General features: G+C 41.7%; 1 protein-coding gene across 1 annotated transcript; it reads left to right on the top strand.

Annotated features, from left to right (window-relative positions):
• The first annotated feature begins 19,874 nt into the window (after positions 1-19,874).
• psmb11b (proteasome 20S subunit beta 11b) lies at positions 19,875-21,450 on the top strand. Its single transcript, XM_078789901.1, has one exon. The coding sequence runs from the start codon at positions 20,423-20,425 to the stop codon at positions 21,245-21,247; it is 825 nt and encodes a 274-aa protein (XP_078646027.1). The 5' UTR covers positions 19,875-20,422; the 3' UTR covers positions 21,248-21,450.
• The last annotated feature ends 551 nt before the right edge of the window (positions 21,451-22,001 follow it).

Genomic DNA, 22,001 nt, shown 5'->3' with positions numbered 1-22,001 from the left:
AAAGATTTTCGATTGGGTTCAGGTCTGGAGACTGGCTGGGCCATGCTAGAACCTTGATATGCTTCTTACGGAGCCACTCCTTGGTTTTCCTGGCTGTGTGCTTCGGGTCGTTGTCGTGTTGGAAGACCCAGCCACGACCCATCTTCAATGCTCTGACAGAGGGAAGGAGGTTGTTCCCCAAAATCTCACAATACACGGCCCCAGTCATCCTCTCTTTAATGCAGTGCACTCGTCCTGTCCCATGTGCAGAAAAACACCCCCAAAGCATGATGCTACCACCCCCATGCTTCACAGTAGGGATGGTGTTCTTCGGATTGTACTCTTCATTCTTCTTCCTCTAAACACGCTTATTGGAATTATGACCAAAAAGTTCCATTTTGGTCTCATCTGACCATAAAACTTTCTCCCATGACTCCTCTGTATCATCCAAATGGTCATATGCAAACTTAAGACGGGCCTTGACATGTGCTGGTTTAAGCAGGGGAACCTTTCGTGCCATGCATGATTTCACATCATGACGTCTTAGTGTATTACCTACAGTAACCTTGGAAACGGTGGTCCCAGCTCTTTTCAGGTCATTGACCAAGTCCTGTCGTGTAGTTCTGGGCTGATTCCTCACCTTTCTTAGAATCATTGAGACCCCACGAGGTGATATCTTGCATGGGGCTCCACTCCGATTGAGATTGACCGTCATGTTTAGCTTCTTCCATTTTCTAATGATAGCTCCAACAGTGGACCTTTTTTCACCAAGCTGCTTGGTAATTGCTCCGTAGCCCTTTCCAGCCTTGTGGAGGTGTACAATTTTGTCTCTGGTGTCTTTGGACAGCTCTTTGGTCTTCGCCATGTTACAAGTTAAAGTCTTACTGATTGTATGGGGTGGACAGGTGTCTTTATGCAGCTAACGACCTCAAACAGGTGCATCTGATTCAGGATGATACATGGAGTGCAGGTGGACTTCTAATGGGCAGACTAACAGGTCTTTCAGGGTCAGAATTCTAGATGATACACAGGTGTTCAAATACTTATTTGCAGCTGTATCACACAAATAAATTGTTAAAAAATCATGCATTGTGATTTCTGGATTTTTCTTTTTAGTTTATCTCTCTCACAGTGGACATGCACCTACGATGAAAATTTCAGACCCCTCCATGATTTCTAAGTGGGAGAAATAGCAAAATAGCAGGGTGTTCAAATACTTATTTTCTTCACTGTATATATATAATATGTTATATATGTATATGTATATATTTTAGGAAAAAAGTACATTTCAGCTTTGTCATATAGCCTATTATTAATATCAACTTCACTCTTGAACCCCCCGCTCCCAACTTTCTTTTTAAATTTTGTTCTCGTAATATCACTTTATTCACACATTATTTACAATTCATGTAAAGTATTCTAACTTTTTCCCCAACCTCATTTTCCTTTATTTTTTTTATTTATTTTTAACTTTATTTTTTGTTTCTCATAATATTTACAACTTACAACAATAATGCATTTCAACTCCATGCTACTAACATGAGATACATTTTCCTTGTTAAATTATTGTTCTTTTTGTAAAATTGCAACTTTTTTTTCCTCATCAGAACGTAACTTGATTCTTATGAAATTACAGCTTTTTTTCCCCCAATTTCTGCTATTGGTTTTTGTTTCCTATTCAACTTCTTCCTTGTAAAGTTTAGTCTTGTAATGATTACTTTTTCCTTCGACAATTCAATTCGATGCTACTAAAATGATATTTTCTTGCTCAGAATAGTACCAGTTTAGTTTGTAAAATTGCTACTTTTTTTTAAATATTCACAAATATTTTGGTAAAATGACAGCTGCTTTTCTATTTCTGTTGTTGTCCCTTTATTCCCGTAATATTTTGACTGAATGACTTTGACTGAAGTAATTTTCCAAAAATGACAATTTTATTTTGTTGTTTGTTTTTTCATAATATTACGACTTTTAGTCATGCATTTTTTCTATAATATTTCAGCTCTATGCTACTAAAATGACATTATTTTGCTCATGTTACCAGTTTATTCCCGGTAAAATTGCAAGTTATTTTGTCATTACAATTTGACTTTTTTGTCTTAATATTTCGACTTATTGTACAGCTTTCTTTTCATTTTGCTGTTTTTTTTCATTTTCCAACTATTGCAACTTTCTTCTTTTACATTTTCTTCTCATAATTATGACATGGTTCTTGTAATATTTTGACTTTATTCATGTATAATTACTACTTTATATGCAACATAATTTAGTAATAAATTATAACTTTGTTTGTTTGTTCCATAATGTTACAATGTTATCATCTTAAAATATTCTAATCAACATCTTAAAATTTTCAACTTTATTCTTGTAAAATAATTGCTGCGTTTTTCATGTATGATGATTTTAAAATGTGCCACAGTCCACAAATGGTCATCGTGCCACACTGGTCACATAGTGGAAAGGTGTGTTGTGGTGGGGAGGAAAAATAATGAAAGAAGTACAAACTTGACTACATGACACACACTCATGCATATTTCATCACATGTGCTCGAGTGGCACATTTACGCTACCAATGTCTTTGAATACCTTTAGAAAGCTCACCAAATTATGAAAGAAGTCTTGTCTTGTCTTTGTTTTCAAATCGTTGTTCTTGCAACAGACCTCAAAACTGAAACAGCGCTACCTAGTGGACTGATGGTTGATTTAATTTTTTTTTTCTCTTTACATAAATGTCTGGCTCTTTTTGCAATGTCTGCATTGTTCTTTGAGACTTGGGGCATTCACTTTTTGCGGCTGTTGGGATGTCGCTTTTCTTGTGGGCTCTGCTGTGTGGTGTGTGTGTCTCTGTCCCTCCCTGGCACTTTTGTCTCACGTGCCTTGGGGGCGTGGTTGTGCTCTGCCTCATGTGGGTCCCAGTTCTCCTGCGATCTCTGTGGTGTCGGTTGTGGGAGCTGCCTGCAGTTTGTCTGCAGCTCCTGGTGGTCTGGGGGTAGCGTAGCTGGCACAATATCTGGTGGGGCCTCTGCGTGGGGTGGCCGGAGGCCATCGCTGGTGGGGTTGGCGGGCCGGACTGGTTGCCATGATGGCTGGGTGGAGCCTGTGGCTGTTCCTGCAGCCCACTTCTTGCTCCGGGCGGTGCTGTGCTGGCTTGCCCCGCTTGGTTGGTCGGTAGTGCGGGGTGGGTGTGTGTGGGCCCCGTCCTCCCTGCTGCACTGCACCACCTCACATACATGTAGGACCTTGGACGATGATCTGCAATTAGATGTGCCGGGGGTGAGGGGTTTCCTTGCGGACGCCCCTTTGCCCTCGGCATTCCTCTGGCTTGGTCACTCTTCAATTTTAACCACACCTTAGATACTCAGTTCTGGGGGGGGACTGGGCAGGCATGGGACCAACCATTGCTCAGCTTTGGGTGTCTGCTACCACTGGTCTCTATACTCTGCTGCATCGCTTTCTTTGTCTTTGCCCGTCCCCGGTCTTAGGGCTCGTCGGGGATGGTTCTCCAGAACGTGGGTGGTGCGCTGCTGGTTCTGGGGGCAGGGGGTGGAGGTCGGGCCTCCCGGTGGATGGTGAGTTTCGTTGGTGGCCATGCGCTGGTCTTGACTCCTCGGCTCTGGTGCTTGTCCTCCTCGTGGCTTGGAGCTGTGGCACATCCTCCCCAGTGGTGAGCTTCCCGGCGGGTGTCGGCCGGCACGGTGGGGTGCCTTGCTGTTTGCCTGTGCGCCCCCTCCTCTTGCTCATGTGCGGGATGCCCCCTCGCCCGCTCCTTTGTCTGCCTCACTGTTGTAGCCCCGACGCCCTGGTCGAGGGGGGTCTAGGGTGCCATCCCTTGGCGGACCATGTTTCCCTGGGCTTGGGGCCTGGTTGTGGGTCAGAGACCCCTGGGTCCCCCGCCCTATAGCGCCCCGGGGACATCCACGGTGTGTGCGTATTGAGTGGATGGGGTGTGTGCGTGTGTCTGAGCTATTTTTATGTATTTATTGTTTTAAACAATAAACAGGCTCCCTTCCGGTTGGCGGGGGCGCCCTTGTGTGATTCTCCTCCGGCCTGCTGGCGCCCTGTTGCTGGTTGGGATTGCTCCTCCATGGCCCCTTGCTGGTCTCTTGGGGGGGGTTGCTTCGAGGGCGGGTCTTTAGGGAGTCGGCCCTGGCTTTGCCCGCACCCACAGGGCCGGTGGATCTCTGGCAATGAGGGCTTGACCTGGCTGTGCGGGGCGGGGTTTACTGGGTGGTAGAAGGCAGTCCCTCTCCTTTTGTCATTCTCAGTGACAATTACACATTCACACACATGCATTCACGCATTCGAGCACACTTACACACACATATATATGAATATGCACACAGAAGTACAGAAGTACACACCTCCATATGGGCACTCACAGCACATGGGTGCTTCTCTATACAATCTACCATCTTATCTTGATGTCTTTATGCTATTGGTATGCTATTACTACAGTAATAATGATGTCAAGCAGTGAGATTGTAATTACTGCAACTGTGTGGCTGTCATTCTGTTTACGATCACGGTTCATGTCTTCATTGTTACTATTGCCACGGGCAAGTTTGACTGTTTCATTTCAGTGATATCATCTCCATTGTGACCCTTAGCCATCATTGACATTTAACTGATGCAGTCCTGTTTGACACTGTTGTTGTTATGGGAATTGTTGTTGCTGCTGTCTCTCTCGCTTTCTACTGTTACAGTAGACCGCAGTTTCTCTTCTTCTTGTCTGTTTCTCATCTTGCTCTGGTCCGGCCGCTCCAAATTTGCATTAAAAAAATCAAATAACGGCATATGGAATTTCTTAGTACAGGGAAGTTGTAGCTTACACGTTTCCTGACACAGAGCAAATCTGTTTAGCATGTAAGGGCATTTAGATCAACAATACTGTCTGCCCCAATGGCTGGACAGGAAAAAAAAGGGAGGCCAATAGAAAGTTGGGGAAGCAATATCAGCTCATCACACACACAATAAAACATACGCACACATGTACATTGTTCCGCTTGTCGGCCATCTTGTGTCCCAATACTGCATTCAAGCGACTGCATGTGAAATGGTTTGGAATGCTATAAGCGAAACTGTTTGTGTGGCTTGAACTTCTTCTTACTTCTTTTGACTTTTGCATACTGTAGTGCAGTGGTTCCCAAAGTGTGGTACGTCAATTGCCATAGAGGGTATGTGAATGTTGTTCCAGGCTGTGTTGTAATGTAGAATTGGAGGTAGGCTTTGACTCGTCTTGTTTTTACTCGTTCAATTTCAGTATTCTCTATTTTAATTTGTGTTTGTTTTATTTTTTCATGGTTTCCAAATATAATATATTTGGTTTTATGTAGGTTTAATGACCCAAACGAGTAGTGAGGGTGTGCTGGGAACGTCTGGCAGAGTCTCCCGTTCGTCGAGTCACCCAATTTGAGCTGCAACAATTAATCAAGAAATAATTTCGTCATAAACAACGAGTCAGGCTCTATCTAGTTAAAAAAAATGGCCGCATTCTCTGATTTCAACCTTTTATTTATGAATATTTCAGTTTTCCAACAAAACAATTAACATAATTACTAATCAGAATACCATATATTACAAGTTATTTACAAGAAAACCACCAAAACAATGTAATGGAAAAAGGTAAACTAAACTTCACAGTGAATTTCAACTGCAAGACTCATAATGTTAACAGCATAACTGTACTCAAAACTAAACTGAACCAAACTGAAAATTGCACTCATATACTACCACTGCTTTTGGCACTGGCTGTCTTGAGGCCCTGTGTCCTCCTCTCTCCTGTCTCTTGCCCCAGTGAACCATTTTGACAGTGTCCGCTCTGCTTCCTGCTGGTTCACCTGTGTTGTCAGCGAATTCTTCTTGAGAGCCTCTGTAAAACAAATTTGGTTGACAGTATGAGAGCTATGAAGATTAAAAACACTCTCTTTAAACACAGATGAACCGATATGTCGCATTTGTCCAAAAGGAGTCACAAGAAGCAGGGGAACACCACTAACGTACATGCTCACCTGAAATGACACCATCCTGTTCAGTTTTCCCAACTGGGGAGAAACAATACCCCTGGAGGTGAAACAGACCATTCGTCCAGACAGCTAACACTGACTGAGGCTTTTGATCGGCAAAGTAAAGTTTGGCTTGCTATATTGCAAAATAAATGAAACCATTAAATACGGTTGAAAAGCCCTCATTATGTAAAATGTTAGAAATGTTTAATAAATAATTAATTAAAGATTCTTGTATTTGAAACCAGCAACATTTGTTACATTTGCCATATATACTTTCCATGTTTTGATTATTTAAAACATTAACAAAACTTCTTTCCTTGGCCGATTGATTTCACATTGGGCATATAACTTGATTACTTCCGTCAATAACAGCAGAATAGATACAGCAAAAAGACTTCCAATGTCCGCTCTCTTTGGGATCACTGTGTTCCACAACAACATGAGTGCTCCGGTCCTCAGGTAAAAACCGCTGGCAGCAAACGGTGCTGAGTCTTTGTAGCGCAATTGAGTTGGTATCCACTCTTCCATCTGTAAGTGACGCTGGAGACGTTTTAATCAGCTGTATGAATATAGTTCTTCCTGTTAGCTGCTACAATAACAATATGGCTGTGGCTTGGTTAATATACACGTCACTTATGGGAATTGAACATTGTTACCGTATTTTTTAGGGTTTTTTTGTGAGGGCTTTAGCATCAAAATAGGTATTTCCCATGACATCCGTTGTTAGCCGGCTCATATTAACTTGTTTTCTCGCACTAGAATGCACAGAAAAGGGAAATAAATATATGTTCATGTTTCACATAAGGATTGGAAATGATGGGCATTTTTTTTTTAAAGTAGCTCTGGGAAAGTATGATTTTTTTACTCCATGTTTATGACTGTTGAGCCCTGCACAACAAAATCGCACATGGTATTTTTTTTCCTGTCATTTTTCCAACTGATGGAAATCCATAACGTCAATGGGGAACTTTAATCCCTGCAGATGGAATGTTTTTTCAACCAAAGACTGTCTACTGATATCTACTGAAATGTACTTTCCGTACACAACGTTGAAAAGACGCAGGTTCTTAAACATCCTTTTACCGTGACGGCCAAACATGTTGTACTCCAATACCAGCTCATTTGACAGACTGTACTTCATCATTCGTCTTGTTGCATCATCAACACTTGTGCCCCCTATATCTGCCACCATGGCAACCTATGGATGAGAGCCAAAAGGAGACACAAAGGATTACATTAACTGCTAAGACAATAAGCGTCAAAGATTTAAAATTCAGCCAGAAAGTCAACTAACCATTGGACATGAACAGTAGCCTTTATGCAATTTAGTATCATGTAATACATATTTTTATTTTGTGGGCAAATCTGAGGAAAGGTTTTAAAGAAAACTTACAACACCAGACGTGAGACCGCGGTCCCCAAGTTTCTCCTCAAGAGCCTCAACATCTGCTTGACTTTGCATCGGCAATACGACACCATCAGGAACCTCCATCACAGATGCATCTTGTTTCTTCAAGAGGACATTCAGCATCTTCCCATGGACCTTCTGAGTCTCCTTAATTTCTTCGAGAAGTGTCAGAATTTTCGTGAACATGGCTTCACAATTGTGGCAATTGTTTGCAACCCTCTGGAGAGTGGAACCGGTGCCTCGCTGGGCAGTGGGGCTGGTGACCTGCTGAACAGTGGGGCTGGCAACTTGCTGGGCAGTGGGGCTGGCAACTCGCTGGGCAGTGGGGCAGGCAACGCGCTGGACAGTGGGGCTGGCAACTTGCTGGGCAGTGGGGCTGGTGATCCATCTGGTCATTTTCTTTGTTGCTAGCCCAAGGAGTTTTTCTGGGGGAGTGGGTGGAAGGTCCTCCTCTGAATCACTTGATTCTCGTTGCTTGCTCTGTTTTACCCTGGAGAGGTATATGGAGGAATATGAATTTATAAACCATAACTGCTGCCCCAATTATGGAAATGACCTTTTAACGTCTATTACACCAACACCTACTTTCTCTTTATCACGACATCTTCGGTGTCAGTCAGGTCTGATGTATACTCAGCTTGATGTAGCTTTACCCTGGCCTCTGCATAAGTGGCTGTAAAATATAATAACAAAATAAAACCAGTGAAGCAGACATCAAAATAGAACTAGCATTTCATAGACATTTAGAATACGTATAATGAATCACAAAATTCACAATTTGGATCACATCACAGTTGAGTCACGACTCAAATAATTTTTCCGATCAGGATAGATTAGAGTTGACTGTCTGTAGTTTTTACAATGGTAAATATAATATGAAAAAACAACATTATGTCATCTTGGAAGGCAAGTTCTAACAATGAAAGAATAGAGAACAGGCTTGATAGGTTTAATATATGCTAACACAATGGTTATTCGGCTACACCAAAAATAAACATGAACACAAAAGGTGTCCAGTGTTTATGTAAAATAAACAGTCCCTGTGGAGTATAAGTCGCAGGAACAGCCAATGTATGAAAAAATTTGTTAATGATAAAGTTAATGAGAAATCAAAGTTACCTGCATTTCCCATCACTCGCACATTACAGACAATCCAGTTTTGAGCTGGTGGTGTGCCCTCTTTCACGGCCTTGGTCACATTTTGGAATGTGGCTGGTGGCCACCAGCATAATTTTCCGTCAGTGTCCACGAACCACTCTGATGGAACGATGTTCAACTTTTTGTAGTCATCAGGGTCAACTTCATCCACAAACTCCACCACACTGATTGAGGGCATTCTGCAAAATTCATCGTGTTATATGCAGTGTAGCTGAGGCAACGCCACGAACATTTTGCACAAAGGCACTAATATCAGTTGTTTTGTGAAGTCTGTCACTGGAGCACTGGCAAGCTGACCAGACAGTTTTGATAGTAAATATACTCCAAGACATGTCGAATCAATGGGGTAGCTGAAAAAACATGCCCCTGTCTCAAAAAGTTCATACACTACATGTGTTTCTGCTGCAGAATGTACAATGTTCCTCACAATTGCAACTCTGCCCCCCAGTTCAAAACAATTAGAACCATGGGAGTTTGAGATTATTGTGCCTTTGAGTTTATACAGTTTATATTGAACACCCTGATGCTTGGAAAAATCCTTTGGCAGTGGTCCGCATGCATGGGGCTGTTTCAGTTCAACACCTTCAGGCATGTCTTTTGACGTGAGGAAATAATTGCCTTTCATAGACACATCTGACAATTTGTTGCACAGGACCCTGTGGTCTTCTCACCATTTTTTCAACTGTCCCAAATAATTCTCAAAAGGAAAACATGACACTGAATCAAGAGGGCCATATTTTTCAGCATCATCAGCTAAATGTATGAGACTGTGTGTATTGTTAACCAGAAATTGAGTCCCATATATCTTAGCAAAGGTAGTAACAAAGAATCTTAACAATTTTCTGGCAAAACCACAGAACTCTCTACACAAAGGAGACAGAAGTATTCTCATTGCACATGACAAAACCAGGACATTTCTGTAATGTTTACTGGGTAATCTTTGAAAAAGCACAACTGGCCCTGTATACAATAGGAACTGCCTGAATTCTGTAGCCTTCCACTGACTATATTCGGACAAAGATCTTGGCTTTCTGCAGAAGCACTGGGATAATCTTTGTCTACAAAGTTTCAAGTGATCAAAGATGGCGGAAAGAACAGAAGTCGGAACCCGACATTGCAATGGCCCCTTAAACCACAGAGCAATCAATTTACGCACAATGCCTAAGCAAACTAAATGCATGTAGTCCAGAGGAAAATCAGAAACCATGCCAATGCCTAGCCCTTGGAGAGGTGACTTAGAGTGGTGGTGGTCTTCGTCAGACATTTGTTCAAACTGAGTGTCTGTCCTCAGGCTGGAATCCATCTCTGGAAACACAACTCTGCTGTTAACATAAATGCCATACTGTGTGCAACGCTCACAAGAACTATTGCCACTGTGACCTTTGAGATACATTTTAAAAAAAGCTCTTGCTGGAGTGTCACAAATAAAAGCATCTGGAAGTGGGACATTGTACCGTTTCCCACTTAACATTACACCAGTAGTTGTGATGGCTTTCAAATCTTGAATAAAATCATGCATGTAGTCGTTCACAGATTCAGGTTTACAGGTTTTCATACACCTATGATAAACACTTTTGCTTTTTGTTGTTCAACTATTTGGCCTAAAATAGGCCACAGCTGCATATTTGAGCTCCTTGAAAGAGGCAGCCCATCAACATTCACCCGGATAGTCAATGTGTCTGTTGTCAGTTCCTGCTCATTTGTGTTTTTCGGTTCTGACAGTATTGCACTTGCAAGCCCAAAGTGGTAGTAACTTCCCTGTCCCATTTCTTTGACCTCACAGTCTTTCATTGTACCAAGGAGAGTTCTGGGATCCTTGGGTACATCCAGACCTAGCTCCAAGAGTATTTCCAGTAACTCTGACAGTGCAGAATGAGACACCTGACGGTTAGCTGCCCATTCAGCTAGTTTCACCTTCACATCAGAGTGAGGTTCCTCTTCAGTAAAATCACGGGCAGGATCCTCATCATAGTCAGTCCACATGTACAAGTTATCATCCCTGTCAAGTCCAACTGCAGATTTAAAGCCTCATCAGGATTATTCTCCATATATTCCTCAACCTGCACATCCAGATCAACCGCCTGCACATCCACATCCACCGCCTGCACTCCTTCATCACCCGCCTGCACTCCTTCATCCGCTGGTTGCACCGGCTGGTCCACAGCCTCCACATGGCAAGGGCCATTAAATGCTTCTGCACTCGACATTTGATTCTTCTCCTCCTCGTCCTTGAATTGCCATGGAAGCAATCCATTTCGCTAAAATACACAGGAGACCATAGTGTTTTCCACATGTCACATGTAAAATGGCTTATACCACATCATAATTTTGTTCGGCCTCCTGTGTAAACACAGCCCACTAAACAAAAATATAATGTAAACTGTAGGTCTAATCTAAAATCAAATTCAACTTTTAGCCTTTCAGGTGGCTTAACGTAACATCACTAAGTGGGAAAAGTACCCACTACTCAGTGGCTGAAATATTTTGTTTTTAATTCACAAGGAAATCTGGCTTTAAAATCAAACAGTTGCATTAAAAGGTTAAAATTATCTTTGAAATGAATGAAAATGTAATAGTTATGATCATGACTTTGGTTGGAGAAAAGATCTGACTCAATAAACATGGAAACAATATTCATGAATAATATTATTATATCACTTTTAAGAGGGGAACATTTTTTCAGAGAGGGATCTCTACATTACTTACTACTCTACATATTTAATAATATTAATAATAATGATGATGATAATAAGAAAGACACTGAGTAAAAATGGCCTGCATGGCAGAGTTCCAAGAGCAAAACCACTGCTGAACAAATAGAACTTTAAGGCTCGTCTAAATTTTGTCAGAAAACATCTTGATGATCCTCACGACCTTGGTGGAAATACTCTGTAGTGTAATGAGACAAAAGTTGAACTTTCTGGAAGGTGTATGTATCCCTTTACTGCTGGCGTAAAAGTAACGCCACATTTCAGAAAAGAACATCATAGCAACAGTAAAATAGGGTGGTAGTGTATTTTGTTGCTTCAGGAACTGGAAGACATGCTGTGATAAATGGAACCATGAATTCTCATGTCTAACAAAAAATCTTGAAGGAGAATGTCCGGACACCTCTGAATGGCTGAAGAAAACCAAATGGAGACTTTGGAGTGGCCTAGTCCAAGTCCTGACCTGAATCCTATGAGATGCTGTGGCATGACCTTAAAAAGGCTTCATGCTGGAAAAGCCTGCAATGTGGCTGAATGGCAACAATTTTGCAAAGAGGATGGGCCATGACGAGACTCATTGCAAGTTATCACAAACGCTTGATTGCAGTTGTTGCTGCTAAGGGGGGCCTAACCGGTTATTAGCTTCAGGGGGGAATCACTTTTTCACACTCTCCCTTAATAATAAACATTTCATTTAAAAATTGCATTTTGTGTTTAGTTGTGTTGTAATTGACTAATATTTGAATTTAGTTTACGATGTGAAACATTTAAGTGTGACAAACGTGCCAAAAAAGAGAAATCAGGAAAGGGGCACAATTTTTCACACCACTGTATATGACAACGCTGAGATGCACAGTTTTCTTGAAATATAGATAACTTCTTATTATCTGCTTTACAAAATATCAAAGTGACAAAGTTGCATTTTCCACTTTCAACATTTTTGAAAGGCAAGAAGAGCGGAACGCCTGAAAGTAAAGTTAATGTCCTGACAATGGGGCCCCATAGGCGTGCCTGAGGTCATAAATCCAACATTTGAAGGCAGCTTTTTTTAGCCTCTTGCACAGTAGGTACAAAAAAAGGAGTGGGATGACTTATAATTCACCCCACATGGATGACAAAGATCTTCACACCATCCCTAAAATGCCTCCTACGTGTTAAGGCTGTACGAGAGTAAAGCTTTCATAGAGCTGTGGCCGCAGCTTCTTTAATATTCATAAGATAGCAAAGAAACAGTGAGTGCATTTGCAGATATGCAAATACCATAAGAGGTTGTGACCTTGAAGGAGCTGCTGTCATTGCAGAGAGAGCTTCAGGCTCTCGCGGGCTTCCTGTTGCAGACTGAAGCGCTGCTCCGCTGTTTACTTTCTAGCAGTGCCTCAAAAGGGAACGCCACATTTGTTTCCAATTCCTAAAGATGCCACCATCAGGCTCAAGTGGTTGGAGTTCCTGATTTCCTACCGACTAAAGAATTGTATTTTCATCTGTCAAAGGCATTTCCCACTGGACTGTTTAGTGAACATGGGCTACTATGCAGCTGGACTAGCCCACAAACCTGCTGAAGTCCTATGCCTTTCCAACGTTACTTGGTGGTGTGGAAGAGTCAGAAGTGCCAGCAGTAAGTAACAGTTTATCAGTGTCCTAGCTGTTTATTTTGTGTAAATCATGGAGAAAAAGTGCTTGTCTGTGTAGCATTATAGCATAGAGGAAGCAGCGGTACTAATAGCTCATTCTGAGTTTTTTACACACTGGTAGTCCTACAAAACACATTAGACTTTACCGATGTTGTAGAAAACCTGACGCTAAAATGCTAAAGCTACTTACCATCGAGACACATCTTAAAGTAACCTCTCTTCTTCAATTACAGAGCACATATAGACAAACAACCATTCCCACCCACATTCATACCTATGGACAATTTGGAGTGGCCAATTAACCTAGCATGTTTTTGGAATAGGGGAGGAAATCGGAGGACCCGGAGTGGGGTTGACAATGTTGACAATAATATCTGTTATTGGCATTTTGGAGGATGATTGTCATTCAGCAATTATGTATCATGACTCACTGGCCCACAGCTGCACCACCAACACCTTGGTGCTCAAGGAAGACACAAGTATCATTGGCTCATGGGTGATTAGCAAAGAAGCAAGTGGAATCGACTTATCGGTGCTTCTCAAAGGCTCAAGTTGACTCACAGGTGCAACTTGTCAATGGAGTACCCAATTCACTTCAAGTATATTTAACAAATTCATTTTTCTATCAACTCACTCTGTATGAAATATAAAATCTATATTGAAAAGCAAGAAAGTGGCATCAGCTGGGTGGGGCACTGCCCTCAGCGCTGCATTGAGGGGAATAAAATTGCAAATGAAGGAAACATTGGCTGACTTCCATGGTGGTGTGTTTAATGTTCCGTGGACTTCCTCCATGAAACGTCTGCATCATATTCCCACAGAGACGCCACAAGGTGCCCAGGTTAAATGTACCGTCTTTACTTCCCTTTTAGCTCGGCTCGTTCCCTTCCACTTTTATGGTAGTTAAGTCCAATCCCAGCGGTGTCGACTAGAACCATTCAAGGCGCTAATTCAGCCCCTGAGCCAGAAAACGGAATGCTATTCATGCAACGGCGAGCAGATTGATGAGTGCACTCGTAAGCGTCACGGCCGCGGGTGTAGCATATTTTCTCCTGCCGAGCCCCCTCCAAGGAGCATCAATCAGTAGATCAATAAGTGCCACAACACGACGCAAAACATCAAACATCCAATTGGATCTTTTGTTATCTCAAAGGCGCCTTCATCAGCGCCTTTAATTTATATATGCTCCCACTTGGCAGTGTCATCAGGAGACATGGGATCAGTTATCAATCAGTTATGCTGATGACACACAGCTGTATATTTCCATGTCTCCTGGTGACACAGGTCCACTTCATCATCCATCCAGAAACACTTCATCCTTGTCTTGCATGTTTTTTCCTCAACACATTGCTCCTTTTGGCAGCGTTACAATGCAAAGTGTGTGGGAATCCTACCTGTCAATATTGGTACTGGAAAATAAGGGACATCTTCCGGATGGAAAATTCATGGTAAGCTTGGATACATGCTCCTCCTCAAGAATACATGAGATAAAATGTGGTGTGCGCCAAGGATCAATTTTAGAACCCATTCTTTTTAATTTATATATGCTCCCACTTGGCAGTGTCATTGGGAGACATGGGATCAATTATCAATCAGTTATGCTGATGAGACACGGCTGTATATTTCCATGTCTCCTGGTGACACAGGTCCACTTGATACCCTTTAACTGTATTTCAAACATCAAATCTTGGATGACAGAAAATTTCCTGCAGCTCAATCAGGACAAAACTGAAGTTTTAATCATCGGTCCTGAGGCCCAGAGACTGAAACTTTTACCAAAATTACAAACACTGTCTTTAAACACATCCAATTATGAAAAACTCTGGGTGTCATTTTCTTGTTTTACTCTGAGCTCAATTTTATTCCACACATTAAAAATGTTCCAAAAACATGATTTTATCATTAAAAGAATATAGCCAGAGTTCGCCAGTTTCCCTCTTGGGCAAATACAGAGATGCTGATGCATGCTTTTATTTCCAGTCGTATTGACTATTGCAATGCCCTGCTTTCTGGTCTACATTATATATTTTACTTTTTATGTCGTTATTTCTATATATACTTTCTATATTCTTATATATATTCTTCTATATCTTATTTCTATATATCCAGTGTTTCTTTAGTGCGGGCCCTCTGCACTAGGGGCTGTTCTCGGTTGGGGGCTGGGTGTCTCTTCTCATGGGGCTGGGGTGGGTGGGAGCTCTGTGGCGGTGCCCCACTGCAGCGCTGTGGGTCCTCTGCCTACCTGTTGTGTGGTGGGCCCCTGAGTTGCGGCATTCTGGCCTGGGCCGTGGGCAGCCCCCAGCGCAGATGGCAGCGTTTCCTGAACTGGTTCCTCTGTACTCAGACAAACAAACATCCTGTGTGTATGTATGTGTGTCTTGTTGTTGTTTTTCTTTTTTTTTAACATGTAAAGCACTTTGTGCTACATTTTATGTATGAAAAGTGCTCTACAAATAAAGTTTATATTCATAACACTCATTTCTGCTTCCAACAAGAAAACATAAGTATTCAAACTTACCATAGCATGTTTGCAGCATCCACAGTAGGTGCACTTCTGTGACGTTTTTTTTTTAAAATTCATTTTGTACGTATGTTAAATGTCAAGGTACATGTTAAATGGTTCTACAATGTTCATATTTACTTAGATGTATTTTTTACATTTTTGCAAATTCACAAATGACAATGACCCGACAAAGAAGGGAGCGCGCACCTGAACTAAATAGGCAACACAATAGGAAACAGGTGCGGGAGATAATTGAACGCAACTGAAAACGGAACAGAGCCACACAGGAAGTAAATACAAAATAAGGGCAACTAGGAACTCGGGGAAAAAAGGAAAACTAAGAGCTGTCACGAGGGGGTGAAGCCCAATCGTGACAATTACTTCATTACTATAATAATTTGACTTTGTTCCCAGAATATTTAAACTTTTTCGTCAATCTAATGTTCCTCAATGTGCACAATGTAGCAAGGCAGTACTGTATGTCAACTTTCTTCTTGTATATTTTCTTCTGAATGATCACTTTATTCCCTTAATATTATGACTTCATTCTCGCAATATTATACCTTTTTCTGCAACCTAATTTTCTAAAAATTACAAGTTTTCTTTTGTCCATCATATCACAACTTTCAACTTTCATTTTGTACATTTTCATTAATAATTATGATCATAATATCATTATATATATATTTTTTACTTTATTCTTATAAAATTATAACTTTTTTCCGCAACCAAATGGGGAAGCTGGGGATGGACAGGGAGAGAAGAGGTTGAGACATACCAGCAGAGACAGCAATAACTTAAAAGCTTAAAAACATATTAAAAGCATCTCTCTGTACGATTACTGTCATTAATAATAATAACAATGATGATAATAATAATAATGATGATGGATGGATGGCTAGAGTGGAAGTGCTGAGTTTTTAGCATCTTCATTTGTCCCTCTTCACTCCGCTGTCTGAGACAGTTTTAGTTCGAGAAAGGAGAAGGGTCAGCCTCTGCTGAAAGTGCCAAGGCAGTTTTATAGTACCCCTACATCATGCAATGTTTGACTTGACATTTATACATGTACAATGTACCTAAACACTAACATGGTAATGTTAATGGTTTAATTTCATTTGAACATCAGATTACAGATCACATTACAATTGAGTGCATCCCATAATCGGTTCCCAGTTCCACATGTCCAAAAGGAGTAGGAAGAAGCAAAGCTTATTAAATCCTAACCCTCCATCTGGTACTTTTACAATCCGTAACTGTTACATTTGTTCACTTCCTGCCTTTCTAATATAATTTAATTTTTTTTTTTTTGGGGGGGGGGGGGTTATTTATTTTTGTCACATACCAAAGTACAAGGTGACCATAAAATGAGTATACACATAATGAGTACCATAGTAACTGTCAATATATAACACGAGTGTGTAAAATGAGTAACATGCTAACAGTTAGCATTTTTAGCAGTGTTTTCCACCTTTGAGAAATATGGCAGCCATTAAAGTGTGGGAGTGCATGAATGATGAAGAACATCTGATAGAAACACTTTGAATAACATCTGCCCGACGATGATTTAATGAGCAGTTGAAGTGATAAAGAGCACAAAGTGGCTCGCTGAACGATGAGGGTGGCTTGCTTGAGTGCTCTTTTAATATTTTACACCTTTTACCATATTCTCTTCTTTGGCAGAAGCGGGATAAAGGGCTCGTTTGTCATGTCACAGGACACTACATTAGGCATACCTGCACAATCCTGCCAGGAAGGAATATTTGTTTTCCTCTTCACCAAACTCATACTTCACTTTCTGCTTTTGTGGATATCTTTTTATGTTTAAAATCACCATCATATTTTAATGGACAGCTGCAGTATGTGTGGAGGTAAATCAACATTTGCTTTTTTTTTTATTTAATTTTATTTTTCCCCCGGGGTGAGGGCCACACCATGAAAAATAAAAGGATGCAAAATGCCACTTAGACATTTAGTAAAGCAACACTTGTAGATATACTAAGAATATATATACGTACATAGTTCAAGACAAAAGTAAAATACTTAAAACTAAGAGTACAATTTACTGGTAAAACTGCCCCTTTGTGTTGTCCCCAAGCTCTCTTTCTCTGTTTACATTGCGAGTTAATAGCTTTTTAATCACAATTCATCGCTCTACCTGAGTTTTTCGGACGGAATCCAAAGAAACAGCTGAATAGGTGCAGATTCTAGAAGAATGCTTTCTGTGCTGGTTATTGTCTGCAGCTGCTCTATAGAAGTCCACAACTCATAATCATAATAGGTCTCTTTTAAGAGTTTCACGTGATATTTTTACTTTATTCTGTAATTTGTAATCTAATGAGAAAATATAGTAGATATGTCCGATAATTATTGGTACCGATAAAAATGCTATATTGGTATTAGTTTATGAGTTTATGAGAATTTTATGACGATAAAGTTTAATGATGATAAAGTTTTTTATTTCAAGTCATAATACTATGAGAAATAAACTAAATCTAATAAAGCTGTAATTTTTTGAAAATTAGGTTTGGGGAAAAAATAAAAAAAATTAAAAAAGAAATGGGAAAAATGGGCGGCACGGCGGTCTAGTGGTTAGCGCGCAAGCCTCACAGCTAGGAGACCAGGGTTCAATTCCACCCTCGGGCATCTCTGTGTGGAGTTTGCATGTTCTCCCCGTGCATGCGTGGGTTTTCTCTGGGTACTCCGGTTTCCTCCCACATTCCAAAAACATGCTAGGTTAATTGGCGACTCCAAATTGTCCATAAGTATGAATGTGAGTGTGAATGGTTGTTTGTCTATATGTGCCCTGTGATTGGCTGGCGACCAGTCCAGGGTGTACCTCGCCTGAAGACAGCTGGGATAGGCTCCAGCACCCCCGCGACCCTTGTGAGGAAAAAGCGGTAGAAAATGAATGAATGAAAATCTGAAATAAAAAACGGCTGCAATTTTTAAAATAAATCTATTGTATCTATTATAATATATTATGTTTATGTATGTGTGTATGTGTATATATATATATATATATATATTAGGGCTGTCAACGTGCATTCCTCCTGTTTGACCCTCAGCCCCCACCGTAGTTTGGTTGAAGCACAGTAACTCTGTAGCCACAAGCTGGAACAAATATTGATGGGAAATGGAGAAAGAAAACAGTATTTAGATTGGTAAAGTTAGCTTCAAAGCCCTGGCAGATGGCTGTTGTAGGAAGACAAGAAAGGGATAATTTTAAGAATAATAAAGAAAAATGTTGTTATTTTAACATTTCAGAAACGAGTAAACAAAATACAACAAAAATACAACAAAATAAGGGTGTAATTTTAATATGGCAATGAAATTTGTGCAGATTATTTAAGAAGAAAGTTGAAATACATAAAGTATTTAAACATTTTAAAGATGGACTTTGTTCTTTAAATATATATCGTTGCGCTACAAAATATCAAAGTGGCAAGTTGTATCCTTCATTTTCCACTATGCGGTCTTCATTGAGAAAGGTTTGGACACCCCTGCTGTATAGTAGGTCCCCCCCAGTCCACCTTAAAGTCACATGAGTTAGAAAAATCCAGGAAGTACAAAAAAAGAAAACATTTGTAGTGTGACGAGCTCCATATGTTTGCGGAGTTTGCCAGTTGGAAAGGAAGGATTCTCTGGGGATTGAACATATAACATACACATTGAGGACTAAAACAGCACTTGAATGTCTCCTCTATGGAAGCATGGATGCATCTCTGCAGGGCCGCCGCGCTCACGCCTGAATTATGAAACACTCGCCACAGAAGATATGACGCTCGTATATTTCACAGGCCGGCCCGTGATAAATATCCGCCACACGCTTCACACTCTTACAAAACACACATCATTACTCATCATCGCACATACGTCTGCCTTCCATCTCCCAAACTGCGATCAGGTGGACACCAGCTACTATAGAGCCCAACTCCACCCCGATGCAGTCACGGACGCTGTGGAGGTGATGGATGTTGGACGCTCAGCCGTGTGAGGCTGAAACTTGATTCGGCCCAGCGCTTCTCAGGCAGTCGGGCGTGAGGCTGAATTCCAAATGACTGACCTCGGCGTCACGTGGCCACAATAAAACAAGCGCACACAAGTCATACTGAAAGCTGCTGAGGTTGACATTATTACACCAAACACCTTTTATTGTCGGCCACGGGGAGCCAACTATAACTTCAGTGTTCCAAACAGACCATTAACACCTCGCTGTGTAAAAGGCTTGCATCGCCAATGAACACGAGCACAACTACGTGAGCTGCACTGCTAACATCATGCGTGCTCAGGAAAGCAAAAAATTGCATATTTTATTTGATCAAAGCCAACATAAAGAAGCATGTAATTTAGCATCCTGTTTTCTTTACTCAGAAGAATGGGAGATGCAGTAAAAATGCTGCTTCATGTTGTTGCAGCAATAACACTAATTACAATGAGCTCATCATAAATCCAACCTCATGTTTTTTCTTTTTTATATTTACAGCAAAATTTCAATGAGCTCATCCTCGAGCTCATCCTCATGAATGCACCATCGGGTCCAGTGGGCTCCTCCCTGCCACTGGCGCCCGCCGGCACATGCGCGCACCGCACCCTGCTGAGTTATAGTGTTTGCATGTTGACATGGTGCGCCTGGAATGGGACACCTCACTCCTGTGTATACGCTTGGCTGGAGCGCTACTGCTGCTTTATTCATCCTGTTTGGGATCGTATCGGAGAGCACGCCACAGGAGAGACTCATCAAAGCGCCGAAGCTAACGTCATTTGTTTCAGCCACCGTGCCGCTGCCAACACTTTGGCGTCCACCTCAACTAAACTTTGCAGAAATGCGATCTGAAAATGAACCTGATAGTGCAGCCCAAATGAATTACTCACGGGCTGCTGGCTGTTTTGCTTGAAAAGAGAGAGTGGCGCATGGAGAAATGCTGATGTCACCTGAAGGTGTCATCGTGCCAGATATAAGAGCTGATGGCTGCTTATCGACTGTGGACAACACGCCAACTGACTAACGACGGTTTAACATTTGGTGTGATATGGTGCATGCAATGGCGTTACAAGACCTGTGCAACTTCCACAGTGGACATAAAACTGGACGTGTGACTTGTGGGTCTGTTAGCCATAATGCACCGTTTGACTTCTATATCCCAGCTGCAGAGTGTCTTCACATAAGTATGCACTTTGCACTATCTTGGAGCACCTCAACGACTTCTCAACCACCGTTCACCATTTCTCACGGCACCACCACCTTGGCCTTCACCTTCAAGGACGGCATACTGGCAGCGGCGGACACTCGATCCAGCTGCAGTGGCCTGGTGGCCAGCCCGGACTCCCAGAAGGTGGAGCCCATCCACAGCCACCTGGTTAGCACGAGCTCGGGCACCTCGGCCGACTGCGCCCTCTGGAAGCGGATACTGGCACGGGACCTTCGGCTGTACCAGCTCAGACACGGATGCCGGTTGTCCACCGGCGGTGTCGCCAAGCTGCTCTGGCACATGCTCCTCCCGTTTAAGGGGAGCGAGTTGTGCGTGGCCACCACCTTGTGCGGCTGGGACCAGGGGCCCAGCCTGTTCTACGTGTGCAGCGATGGGACTCGCCTCCAGGGAACGCTCTTCTCTGTGGGCTCGGGATCACCTTACGCCTACGGCATCCTGGATCAAGCACTTCAATGGGGGATGACGGTGGACGAGGCCACGCTGGTTGCAAGGGAGGCGGTGTATCGAGCAGCCCACCGGGATGCATACTCCGGCAACTGTGTGGACGTCTATCACGTCTCCTCAAAGGGATGGACCCGCAGGAGACGAGAGGACTTGAGAGATGAGTTTTACCGAGAGAAGACCAGAAAGGAAACTTTAGAATGAGCTCACTGGGATGGACTTAGTCATCATATTTTCACATTTATTTTTATTGATTTTAAATTGGTTATGCAACAATAGAAACAGTAATTCCACTGATCTCTTCCATGAGCCCGTCATCTAACATGTTTAATTTTTATTAATGTTTAATTCATGTGTAATTTTAAATTTTTATTTTATTTATTTAATTTTTATACTATTTTTCTTTTATTGAGGAGCCCGGTGAGCTCCAAGAATTTGGACAAAATGCATCTCTAATATGATACAAAACGTCATTCCTTTGGCAAGCTATTAACTTTTTCTTTGGCTTTTTCTGGACTCCACAATGGATGTTTGGATAAGTAGAAGAACAAAAATCTGACCACGCACTGTGGCTACGTAGACGGTAAAGGCTGTGATAAGTTGGCTCCCCCAAGACCTTGTTCTCTGATTTTGGATCAACATTTGCAATAAAATTGATGGTTGTGATAAATGGTTCCAATTTCTTTACCATTGGCAGATCTGTATGTGGCGCTTTTTGTGCATTTCCCCTATTTTAGGCAAGTTTAAGTAACATTTCCATTTCAAAAATGAACACGAGATTTGGAGATGTTCAGCCAATAATTTGACACGGACAAATATAAAATGTGCGTAATTTGAATTCCATTTTTCTGTTGTTACTAATTTTCTGATCTCTTTTTGAACTTTATCTAGTGAGGCTCGCATCCATAGAATAATGATGGGTTTTACTTTGAAAAAAAAAAGAAAAACAGCTGTAATT

The sequence above is a fragment of the Doryrhamphus excisus genome, linkage group LG4 (assembly GCF_037039965.1).
Source record: "Doryrhamphus excisus strain RoL-2023G ecotype Guam linkage group LG4, RoL_Dexc_Guam_v1.1, whole genome shotgun sequence".
Taxonomy (NCBI): Eukaryota; Metazoa; Chordata; class Actinopteri; order Syngnathiformes; family Syngnathidae; genus Doryrhamphus; species Doryrhamphus excisus.
Note: the sequence above shows the minus strand (reverse complement) of the source record. Positions and strands in the feature narration are given on the sequence as shown.